This window comes from Lutra lutra, chromosome 14 (assembly GCF_902655055.1).
Source record: "Lutra lutra chromosome 14, mLutLut1.2, whole genome shotgun sequence".
NCBI lineage: Eukaryota > Metazoa > Chordata > Mammalia > Carnivora > Mustelidae > Lutra > Lutra lutra.
In genome coordinates, this window is record NC_062291.1 from 18,253,028 (window position 1) to 18,265,978 (window position 12,951).

The window sequence follows — 12,951 nt, forward strand, 5'->3', positions numbered from 1 at the left end:
GTCACACTCTTAATGGACCAGCATGCATATCCCCTCACTGACCTTCCACAGATTACAGAACAGAAAGCATGAAAATGAACCTGGAAACACTCCTCCAACTTCCTCCCCCAAAATCCCCCGTTTCACATGGACCAGGAAGCTCTCCAAGGAGAGAACATAGTCATGGATACTTTTCAGAATGAAGTGTCATTTAACAAAGTCTTCAAGGTGTTTGGTAAATTTGGAGAGACAAAAAAAGAAAAAAACAAAACAAAACAAAAAAAAAATTATAAGCACAGGGACACATAGTACTCCTTTATAAATAAATACATAAGGTTATAAAAAAGAAGTATGATATATACAAGTGATGAGAAGTAATAATAGCAACAAAGATTAACAGTTAATTGAACATTAGCCATATACCAAATGCTATGCGAAACTTTCCACTTGAGTTCTAAGAGTGAATATTTATTAATACTGTTATTTGTAAGGAAACAGGCTTAGGTACTGTGGTGTCTCAATGGCCTTTTAACCAGGGTCCCCTTCATGTGGTCGGGCTTATCTAGCAGCTCTCTTCAGGTCGCAGATGTGTGCTGATTTACGTAGTAGCTCAAGAGCAAGGCAGAAGACATTTGTCTTCCAGCTAAATGCCAGAACAGCCAGGGAGAACCCTTTCTTAAATAAATGCAAGCTGGTTCCCATAATGTGCTCGCACTTAGTGAATGTTTCTCTCTCTTACAGATAGACAACCCCCCCACCCATTGGTACACATACCTTCTAAAACTCCTCTGACTCTAAACTTAGTCACAATGTACAGATTGTAGTTTGTTTTTTAAACAGAGATTTTTTTCCTGATTATAGATTTAATATGGACAATTTGAAAATGCAGAGGAAATCATACAACATAAAATAAAATATACCCATTGCCCATATATCATTTTCCCATTCTCTCTCTCTCTTTCAGGATTCATTCATGAACTCAAAATCAACTCAGAATCAATTATAATAGACCCTGTACACAACTTCGCTTATCTACCTCCCTGTGACTAGCTCATCAGAATAAGAGACATCTTTTAGAGGCGTTTTTTCCCCCATCCCACACACACTTTAGCAGATGGCCCTGTTTCCTTCCTCCCGCGCCCCAGACTCCGCACAATGTGGGATCAGGGCGCACGTCCCCATTCAAATAAACTTGTCAGTGCTCATAATGTGTGAAACCACAGCGAGAATATCAATTCCAATGCTATCTATGGGTAGAATGAGGTCATTAACTGAAAATGTATTATGTTCTTTTATTTTCTATCAGCTAAACTCTTACTTTTAAAATTTAATATAAGACAATCAATCTCACTGACACTATTAATGTTTGCTTAGATATAGTCATCAAACAAATGAAGTGTCCACTATGGAACAGACCATCTGCAAATTTTATTACTGAATCTAGAAACTTCTCCCAGCAATGTGAGTGAAAAATATGAAAAGACTCAAAACTTAGCCAAAGTTTTCAAGTGAAAAAAAAAATGTGATATAAAGTATTTAAATAATAATTATATAATATATTTCCCTTAGAAGCAGTTCTATACATTTGGCTAATACCAGAATATTTTATTTCAGGATAACTCTCTTATGCCTAAAAGGAAAAAAAAAAAAAAAAAAAAAAGCAGAGGAAACTGTTTTTCATTAAAAATCCAGAAGAATCCTATTATTTCATATAAGAAAAACCTAGTCTTTTTATCCTAATAGACTGTTATCCTAATAGCCTTATGGTAGTTTAAATTTTTTCTCCTTTATTTTTCTCTATTCAAAACTCCTCACCCTTTATTCGACCAGTTGCCAACTATCATAACAGGCCAATCCAACCAGCATTTTACCTAGGGCAAAGTATTCTTTTCACTTTTCGCTTTCCTCACAGGTTTCAATCATGTTTAGGATGTCACCATTATCTTCCTTCCATCTAATCTTCTATACCTGCATCCCCAAGCATTTGAGCTAAAAACACATTGCTTCAAGAAATTCTTACTGCATATTCCAGTTTAGTGCAATTTTATTTCTGAGTTCTGATTTACTCCTTCATTGTGTGGGCTCCCAATTTTATATAGTTTTTAAAAAAATAGCGGGGCGCTTGGGTGGCTCAGTGGGTTAAAGCCACTCCAGTCATGATCCCAGAGTCCTGGGATCGAGCCCCACATTGGGCTCTCTGCTTGTTGGGGAGCCTGTTCCCCCTACCCCCGCCTGCCTCTCTACTTGTGATCTGTCAAATAAATAAATAAAATCTTTTTAAAAATACCAAGTATACGAACAATTTTCAGCCACACATCACTAAACAACTGAATAACAGTGATGCCACAGCGTCCCTGATTGGGGGAAGTCAGAGAGAAGTGAAGACCTAGCGGGCGGGGCACCTAATGAAAAGACTGAGACACTGGCATGGGGTACATGGGAAGAAGGAAGGATGGAAGAGATGGGAGAAAGCACATAAAGGGAAGAGACTTCTATAAGACAGCATACAGAATTCATGCTTCTTTAAGGGCTCCAATCCCTTTGTCTTCCTGAAATCCAAGTGAGTCCGTGGGGGTGGAAGGAGGCTGAGCAGGGGTCTCACAGGGGGCCACCCCCACTTCAGTCCCCCAGGGGCAGGCCTCCTGCAGGCAGGCAGGGGGCAGGTGTGAGGCTGCACGTCGCTTCAGAAAGTAAATGATAAGGTAGCCAGCAGTTACCTGATCTTATTTTGGAGTCTATGTGAACACACTTAGCAAGAGCAAATGAGCTTATTAAGGAAACCAATCTACAGCATTCCTAGTTAAACCAGGAGTCATTTTCTCTGATAACCTAAATTACACAGCTGAAAAGTACCGGGCCTGTGCCTTTCTAATGTGAGCAATGACAATGAAATCTTCCCCATTCAGTGTGAACACTAAATATGAATAAAAATAGAATGCCTTATGACATAGAAAACGATCAATACAGATTTGTCATCTATTCCTGGGGCAAAATTATTTTTTCTTCCTTTTTTTTTTTTAAGATTTTATTTATTTGAGAGGCAAGCAGGGAGAAGAGAGAGAGCCAGCATAAGCGGAGGTGGGGGGGAGGCAGAGGGAGAAGTAGACTTCCCCTAAGCAGGGAGCTTGACACAGGGCTCGATCCCAGGACCGTGAGATCATGACCAGAGCAGAAGGCAAAATGTTTAACCCACTGAGCCACCAGGCTCCCTTTCTGGGGCAAATTTAAAATATATCCTTTTAATAGAAAGTTATGCTCTTCTAAGTTTCATTGATTTTTATTTTTGCTTCAAAATAGCAGTTACCGGGACACCTGGGTGGCTCAGTTGTTTGGGCGGCTGCCTTCGGCTCAGGTCATGATCCCAGTGTCCTGGGATGGAGTCCCACATTGAGCTCCTTGCTCGGCGGGGAGCCTGTTTCTCCCTCTGCCTCTGCCTACCACCCTCTCTACTTGTGCTCACTCTTGCTCCTCTCTCTCTGACAAATAAATAAATAAAAATTTAAAAAAAAAAGTAGCAGTTACCTTATTTATTTATTATGACACTTAAACATTTTATTTAGAATGTAGATTTGCGGTCACCAGAAATGGCAACAATATGAGCACTGAACTCAGACACACTTAAAGTAAGCAATGTGCTAATTAGCAACACTTTTCAAGGAATTAGGCTATTGACTATATGAAAATAGTTGATGTTGCTAATTATTCTGCAAGTCTCCAAAGAGTCATATTTTTCTAACTATGAAAAATAGAAAATAGAAAGAATAGAAAATAGAAAGAAACTATTACTTCCAAGGAGTAAGAATGTCTTAATATGGGTGCAATTTGAATATTTTTTGTGATAAAAACAAATCAATTCATCTATCTTCAAATCATTCAATTTAGACAAGCAAAGCATAACAACTAATATTGATCCCATTCTTTGCTGCCACTAAGTGCAACCAGATAACAGGGCAACAGGGGTCAAAAGGGTCTGCTTGCCTCTGGCTGGGAACCCCAAATGCTGAACAAATGTAGGGTAAAAACAATGCAAAGGAAAAATAAAACTCAATTTTCTACACAGTGGACACATTTGTCCCTTTCTTCCTTCTATTGAACCTAAAGTATTATATATATCCTAACTCTTATTATGTGGTATTCAAAGCCAGATCCCTCTAATATTCAAGTATCTAGGATATGCACATTCAGGACCCTGCAGACAGAATGTGTTAAATGGTCCATTAGGAGCCTGATGACTAACATTTCTTTCTAAAGTGCCTGAATTACTGTTAGGAAATATCTTACAAACTCTAATGTCAAGTCTTTTACCATTTTTTTTTTCTTTCCAAATAAAATGGTGCTGGATGAAATAACATAATACCCAGTTAGAAGTGCTAACAGTAAAATCACCTAAAATGTCTACTTTTGACCTCTTCAGAGACCTTATCTTATAGGAAATTTTGGTGTATTTTGTATTCTTAAACTTTATCTGAACCATTGCTTCTGTCTATGCAGGGGTTAGTAAATAGTATTTAATGTTGTTGTTGTTTTTCCCCATAGCAATCACACATTTGCTTAGTGATAATGAGTAAGTGTTCAAAGGGAGGCCTTGCTCTGGATTTTCTACCAAACCACAATCCTTATTAAGAAACAAGGTGCATCCAGAGGCCACTTTTGTAGGATTATTTTAATTAAAGTAAATTATTAAACATAGCCACTAACCTTTAAAAATAAACTACAAATGAACATTATTTACTGTGGTGTTATGATTCATTCTGCATCTAATAACAGAAACCCCAGTCAACACTCCAAGTCAGACTACAAGCAGGCTTACCGTCATCATACTGGCCGAAGCAGATTGTGAAGAACGCTGTGAGAACAGTCCCTGAAGCTAACAGTTTCCAGAGATAAAGCTGTTGTAGCATCTTTTGTTGAATTCCACTCAAGGCTGATCTGAAATAACAGGAGAGGGAAGGAAACATGGGACAAGTTCATTGATCTGTGATAGGTAAACACAGCTGTCACAGCACAGAAAACCCTTAATGACTTCATAGGCAATAACCTGTGTCATACTCTCCATTAACAAAGTAACACACCTTTGTAATGCCCTGTAACTCTTTCCCACAGGGATTTGCAGACAAGTAATCTCTAAGGAAGCAAATATTTTCTGTGACTCTAAGCAAGTAAGTTGCAAAGCTGACATACTGATGATGCCAGAATCATGCCCTGTTAAACACTGAGACCCCATGAGTGTAGCAAAAGTTAAACAGTTTAAGATACTAAATTTATGTGGTCTATAGCCTAGTTCAATGAAATAGTATACATTGTTTTGTTTTTATAAGTTTATTTATTTAGAGAGAGTACACGAATAGTGGGAGGGGCAGAGGGAGAGAGTCCCAGGCGGACTCCCTTCTGACATGGGGCTCAACCACATGACCTTGAGACCATAAGAGCCAAAACCAAGATTCAGTGGCTTAACCGACTGAGTCCTCCACGTGCCCCAAGTGTGTGCTGTTTTATGACAATTTAAGCTGGCACTCTAGTTGTCAATGTCCTACATGAAAATTTCAATGGGCCTTTGTTTTAAACAATCAAATAGAAAAAACCCTCATTACAGTAGAAATTGCTTTCTGGCAGAGCAAAAGGAGATTGACTATCCCAAATAAGACCAAAGATAGACCATGCATTTTGACCACATCTGTCTTGCAAAGCATTGGGACACATTTCATTTTCATCCCTTTCCTTTTCTTTGCAGTCCCGCAGCAAGCAAAGAAACTGAGTGAGATATTAGTGGCCAGTAAGTGCACCAAGAAGTCTTATTGAAAGAATGATGTGCTAAGTTTCCATGTAAATTGAAGAAATCATTCACACGGATGTGCTCAAATTGACCCTGGTTATAGATCATGGTAGAACAGGGACAGGAACTCTGCTTCTCTCATTCAGGGGTTCTATGCTCAAGTGCCTATGGGGGCAAGAAGAAGTGAATGAGTTGCAAAGGAGCCATAGGGATGACAAGGCTGTGATGGGGAGCAGTGTTTATCTGCGGAAGCCAACTGGGGCCAATTTCTGTCAATGGCTGTTGGGTGGGTGACCAGTGTTGCCAGGTCTTCTAAGTTTCCAGGATATCACAGAAATCCACACTTCCATGTGAGATGGCCCAGTGTTTAGATGACTGTCAAACCCTTTTTATAACCAAGTGCTTCTGGTGGGCCATATTGTTCTCTGAGGGCCTTGGGTTTACCACTCCTGCTCAGGATTCTCTCTCCTTAGATGACCTGTGGTAAGACTCATAAGAGTGTACCAAGGAAATATTTTCATCCCGCCTTTACATGGATTTTATTTCATCCATCTTTCTGTTTTATAAAGTGTACTTGTACAGTAACATATATAAATGTACATAATTTATTTTAAACTTGTATTAAAAATGTAAGCCCATTTTTTTATTTATTCATAGGATACATAGTCCTTAAGTTTCCAAGGTCACTACACTAGATCACACACATTTAAGAATGGGAGCTATTCTTCTGTTTCCTTATCTAAGTCAAACACACAGACAGACAAAAAGGAACCTTCTTTTTACCTGGCCCTCACACAGTTTTTTCTTCCTGACTGGCAATAGATTCGACCTCTGCTTTTGTAACTTCTAGGCACAGATAGCTCAAAGAAGAGCCCAGTATTAACTATTAAGAGAACATAAGAAACCGTACTTACAGCTGACCAGTGTGAACATATGTAAGAGCAGTGGATTAGAGTTATAAATTCAAGTTATTCTTTTTTTTTCCTAAGATTTTATTTATTTATCTGACAGAGAGAGACACAGCAAGAGAGGGAACATAAGGGGGGGAGGGAGAGAGGGAGAAACAGGCCTCCTGCCGAGGAGGGAGCCCAATGCATTGCTTGATCCCAGGACCCTGGGGTCATGGCCTGAGCCAAAGGCAGACGCTTAACGACTGAGCCACCCAGGTATCCACAAGTTTCTTTATATATTCAAGTTATTCAAATTACCAGTTACATGATTTTGAGCAAATCAGACAGCATCTCTATCTCACCTTCCTCATCATTAACATGAAGCTAAAATAGGACCTACCCCAGAAGTTTGTCTTGAGGATTAAATAAGTGAATGGATTAAATAAATGATGCTCGGTGCATCAAACAGAGTGAGATTAAAATGCACATTTTTGACTCAACATCTGTGGAGGCTTCAAAGTGCTGAAACATACATTTTCTCAACCTGTCTTTAGGATAGCCTCTAACATAGTTGCTATTATCTCTATTCCGTGGAGGAAAGGTCACATTGAATAGCTTCAGGTTATAAACTGGCCATAGAGGTGGCGAGTCTGAAACCTGTGCTCATTGCATTGCAGGTTCAGAAGGTTTCAAGAGTCATGGAGGGCTCTTCCCAAACCTGGAGAAAAGTCCTGCTATCTTTATTTACAAATGATAGCCCCAAACCATTTTTTCTCAAAAAAATGTAATAACACAAAGAAACAGAAAGTAGGATCTAAAATTTAAAAATACACACACACAGCTTTATAAACATATATTTTTATCCCCAGGGGTACAGGTCTGCGAATCGCCAGGTTTACACACTTCACAGCACTCACCATAGCACATACCCTCCCCAATATCCATAACCCCACCCCCCTCTCCCAACCCCCTCCCCCCATCAACCCTCAGTTTGTTTTGTGAGATTAAGAGTCACTTATGGTTTGTCTCCCTCCCAATCCCATCTTGTTTCATTTACTCTTCTCCTACCCCCTCGACCGCCCATGTTGCATCTCCTCTCCCTCATATCAGGGAGATCATATGATAGTTGTCTTTCTCCGATTGACTTATTTCGCTAAGCATGATACCCTCTAGTTCCATCCACGTCGTCGCAAATGGCAAGATTTCATTTCTTTTGATGGCAGAGAGAGTCAATTATCATATGGTTTCACTTATTTGTGGAGCATAACAAATAGCATGGAGGACAAGGGGAGATGGAGAGGAGAAGGGAGTTGAGGGAAATTGGAAGGGGAGGTGAACCATGAGAGACTATGGACTCTGAAAAACGATCTGAGAATTTTGAAGGGGTGGGGGGTGGGAGGTTGGGGGCACCAGGTGGTGGGTATTGTAGAGGGCACGGATTGCATGGAGCACTGGGTGTGGTGCAAAAATAATGAATACTGTTATGCTGAAAAAAAAAATAAAAAAATTAAAAAAAATTAAAAAAAATAAAAAAAACTAAAAAAAATGAATACTGTTATGCTGAAAAAATAAAAAATTAAAAAAGAGGCAAAAAAAATACACACACACACACACACAGATAAAATAGTTAAAAATATTTATTAAGAAAAACTTAAAGGAAAACAATACTATCTTTCTAAGTAACAAAAGAGCAACGTTGTGTTTCTTCATGGGTCCTTAACCAACTTGACTTCCCTCTCACTGGCTTAGGTTTTAGTATTATGTTCCTGTAATGTGTCATTTTCTTTTGCTTCTGAGTCAAACTATTTGGTTCCATTTAACAGCCTTGAAGATGAAAACCACCAGATGGGTCCTAATTTTAAAATTACTAAAGCCACTGCATTTTTCTATGTCCAGAAATAGAACCTCTTGATCTATGATCCTGTATATTGTTACTAGAGAATCATACTTATATTTTTGAAAATATCACAATAAAAACTTACATAAAAATTCATTTAGACTAGATATAGTATTTACCAACCAGAGTAATATGAATTTTTGGGACAATATGTTACTTTGAATAATGACAAACATAGTTACTTTCCTATCTTATTTTTTTTACTACTTAATTTATGTATTTATCATTTCCAAGGCAATTTTAATTATTTCAATAGGCCCAACATGTATAGCATCTGAAAGAAAAGTTATGACTCATCATGTCAGCCTGATATCCTAAGACATAATGCACATATTGGTTTAATAAGAAAATACTGATTTCTGAATAAAGATGCAATGAGAAAATATTTCCTGGAAACAGGCTATGCTTCTACAAATAAAAGACTAGGGACGCGCACGATTAATAAACTCATGGTGCTAGTCAGTTGACAGGCTCTTCTGTCAACGAATAAGTTGGAACAGACCAAATATTTTAACCAAAATAACATTTTCATTACTAGTTATGCAATCTGTAGGACTGCAGACAAAGTTCTTACAGGAGATGAAAACCCAAATCCTGTTAAATGACAACATGTAAATGAAAGGCATTTCAAACAACATCCCAAATGTGGTGTAGTACCTTTACTACAAATTCCGTATCAAACTCTACCATGTTCTCTGGGTACAAGTCTTCCCTCTGGATCTCGTTGGCCAACAACATTATGCTCTAGCAACTAGAACATGTCCCAATCTAAAAAGGAATGGAGCTCACCTGTACAAAGTTCATTGTACTTGCCTTTCAGGAGATAATCTAATTGGTTAAGTCAACACTCTGGTATACCTAATAAACTCCTTTTGCTTAGTGATTTGTAAACAACATTCTATTGTCAAATATATTGGGAAAAAAGGCAGCTTTCCCATTATGTTATAATTCTACATGTAAGTGGTTGAGTTTCATGAATTTGACAATACATTTTCCACGGGCTTAAGAGTATTTTACAATTATTCAAGATATATCTATTTTGACTTGCACATCATTTGGATTCCCCTCAGACAAAACTCATATATATTTCTTGGGCATTCGATGTTCTTAGAAATTCATTTACTCAACAAGCAGTCATGGAGGGTCTATGAGGTATCACTCACCCTTTTAGGCAGCAGGAAACTATCAATGACAAAAAACCCACTGACATGTCTACTCTCATGAATCTGACATTCTAGGAACATGAGGAGAGACAAACAATAAACACAAACACATCACGTAACAGGTGAAAAAGTAGTGACATGAAAACACCAGCTTGCATTTTCAAAATGTGATATGGTCCCTTAACACTTAATTTTCATTCAGAGAATGAAGTTGGATCAAATGAAGCAACCACAATGTTTTCTGAGAATAGAGCTGAAGGAGAACTTTACCGGATACACCCTTGAGGTGACCTTACGCCCCGAGTACACACTGTTGTTCCTCTCTCAGAAGAAGAATAATGACCTTTCATCCCTTTCACATTCAAGGACACATCCAGGGACTGCAAACACATGATGCTTTGTGTGGCCAGGCTGGTTGTATGACTCATGGCAAGAGCAGTCAAGACTGACCCCCCAGCTGTCTTTCCTCTGGTATATTTTTGACAATGTCAACTATATATATATTTTTTCTAAGCATTTGTCCCTGATTGCTATCTTGTGGGGGGGGAGTAGTCTCCTTGATCTGTCAAAGTTTGGAGCACACTGCCAATACCATGATGAGAACTCCCACCCTGATGTGGCATCAGGCTACCACCTGGAATGCCTCTTGGTGAAGTGGGAGCTGTCCCATGCACCTGCCCCCAGCACTTTGCTCTGTCAGACTCTGGGATGTCTAGCTCTGACAACATCTAGACAGCGATGTAAAAATGAAACTTATCACTGGTCCATATTCCTTGCAAGAAGGGTATGTTATCCACTTGTGGGAATAAAGCAAACTCCCTCTCAAAGAAGCTTCTACTATCAAACTGAAAACTCAATGTTCTCCAACATCACGACACCTCAACAAAAAAAAATCAAACTTCCGTACATGACTAGTTGAAAAACTTCCTTTTCCCTCACTGTGGGGGGAAACACCAAAATGTTTCCATCAGTACAGAGAACAGTCCTCACTCCTAAGCATTACCTGATGAATCATCTTTTATTTCTTCTTTTTTTTATAATATAAACTTCAAAACAAATTTCAAAGATTCAGAGATTTTCCTTCTTTATAGATCACTTCATATGTTGTCTCTTATTATAATTTATATATAAATTTATTTTAAATATGCATTTATATGTTTACAGATACCTTTATACTACATATTCCCATATAATATATATTATATTTATAAAATACATTATACTTATATAATACAGAAAATATAATGAAATATATATACATGTATAGTATAAGTGTATCTTATACATATATGAGTTACATAAAGCAACATATCTATATAACTGTCTATGATATTTTATGGATAAAGTCTATAGAAAGAAATGCATTTATATTTTATTTAAATTTACACTATATATAGCTAGCTATCTAGATAAATATTGATGTTATCTTTCATTTATACTCTTTTTAGTCACAAGCTGAATTCTGTTTCAAGGACACAAATAGCCAACTTGTAACTAATTCTATGTAAAAGCTACAAAATAACCTTGTTTTCACAGTGCATTGTGATCAAAAGCAACCCTTCAAGCTAGCCCAGACAAACCAGGCTTACCTGATCTTTGCTGGAATTTATAGTCTGTTGACATGCCAGAATGTCTGAGTATGCCTTGGCTGTCCACTTTAAAATGTATGTTTATTTGGTATGAAGTTTCCACAGAAAGTTAAAAATAGAACTAGCCTACAATTCAGCAATTGCACTACTAAGTATTTACCCAAAGGATACGAAAATACTAATTCAAAGATACATGCACCCTTATGTTTATAGCAGTGTTATCAACAATAGCCAAATCATAGAAAGAGCCCAAATGTCCACTGACTGATGAATGGATAAAGTTGTATACATACATAATGGACTATTACTCAGCTATCAAAAAGAATGAAATCTTGCCTTTTGCAACAACATGAATGGAGCTAGATCGTATCAAGCTAAACAAAATAAGTCAGAAGTAAATACCATATGATTTCACTCACCTGAAGAATTTAAGAAAGAAAACAATCAAGGGGAAAAGGGGGAGGCAAAGTGCAAACCAAAAAACAGACTCTTAACTATACAGAACACACTGATGGTCACCAGGAAAAAATAAAATTGATGAAAATAATTTCAAAACTGAGGGAGAAAAGAAAGCCAGGAGAACTAATCTTGCCATCACTACAATTGTTTATTGACAATGCCCTGTGTTTCAGTTTTAAACATTTCAAATATATATTCAACAGTTGTAAGCATTAAGGGAGACTGATTTGATCCAAAATGTATTTCCAAAAACTACATGATATACATAAGAAAAGTCCAAGTTTAGACATTTTTCTTCTATAAACTTTGGTGGATGTTTGGAAATTTCAATCAGTACTTCACATGTCTGTAGGGGTCTATCCTTTTTTAAATGTTTTAATCATAAAGATATAAATTTTTTTAAAAAGAGGGGCATTGCTGGCTTTTTGGATAATACTCTTCAAGAAAACAAATTACTTTCATACTCTTTATCCTGTCCTATTGATTTGTGTGTTTGTTTTTATAGTAGTACCACACTGTTTTGATTACTATATCTTTGCAACATGTCTTAAAATCTAGGATTCTGATACCTTCCATTTTGTTCTTTTTTCTCAAGACTGTTTTGTCTATTTGGGGGCCTTTGTAATTCCAGACAATCTTATACCAAACACAAAAATTAACTCAATATTGATGAAAGACTTAAATGTGAGACATGAAACCATAAAACTAGTAAAAGAAAACAAGCAGCAATCTCTTACACATCACCCTTAGCAACATTTTTCTAGATATGTCTCCTGAGGCAAGGGAAACAAAAGCAAAAATAAACTATTGGGACTCCAACAAAATAAAAATCTTTTGCACAGCAAAGTAAACCATCAATTAGATGAAAAGGTAACCTACAGAATGGGAGAAGATATTTGCAAATGATTTCTCAGTTAAAGAGTTAATACTCACAATAGACTCCCCAAAAGCAATTACACAAGCCAACACCCCCAAAAGAAATAATTATCCAATTTAAAAATGGGCAGAGGACTTGAATAGACACTTTCCAAAGAAGACATACAGATGGCCAAAAGACACATGAAATGATGCTCATCATCACTAACTACGAGGTAAATACAAATCAGAACCACAATAAAATATCACTTCACACTATTCAGAATGGCTAAAATCACAAAGACAAGAAGTAACAAGCACAGGGGCACCTGGCTGGCTCAATTGG

At 37.4% G+C, this 12,951-nt stretch overlaps 1 protein-coding gene across 1 annotated transcript in view; it reads right to left on the reverse strand.

The window, feature by feature from the left end:
• Positions 1–12,951, reverse strand: part of PCDH15 (protocadherin related 15) — a 1,821,443-nt gene that overhangs the window by 852,996 nt on the left and 955,496 nt on the right. The window contains exon 4 of the mRNA XM_047702331.1: positions 4,790–4,908. Coding sequence (XP_047558287.1) covers positions 4,790–4,880 — 91 coding nt within the window. The 5' untranslated portion in view covers positions 4,881–4,908. The remainder of the gene's footprint in view (positions 1–4,789; positions 4,909–12,951) is intronic.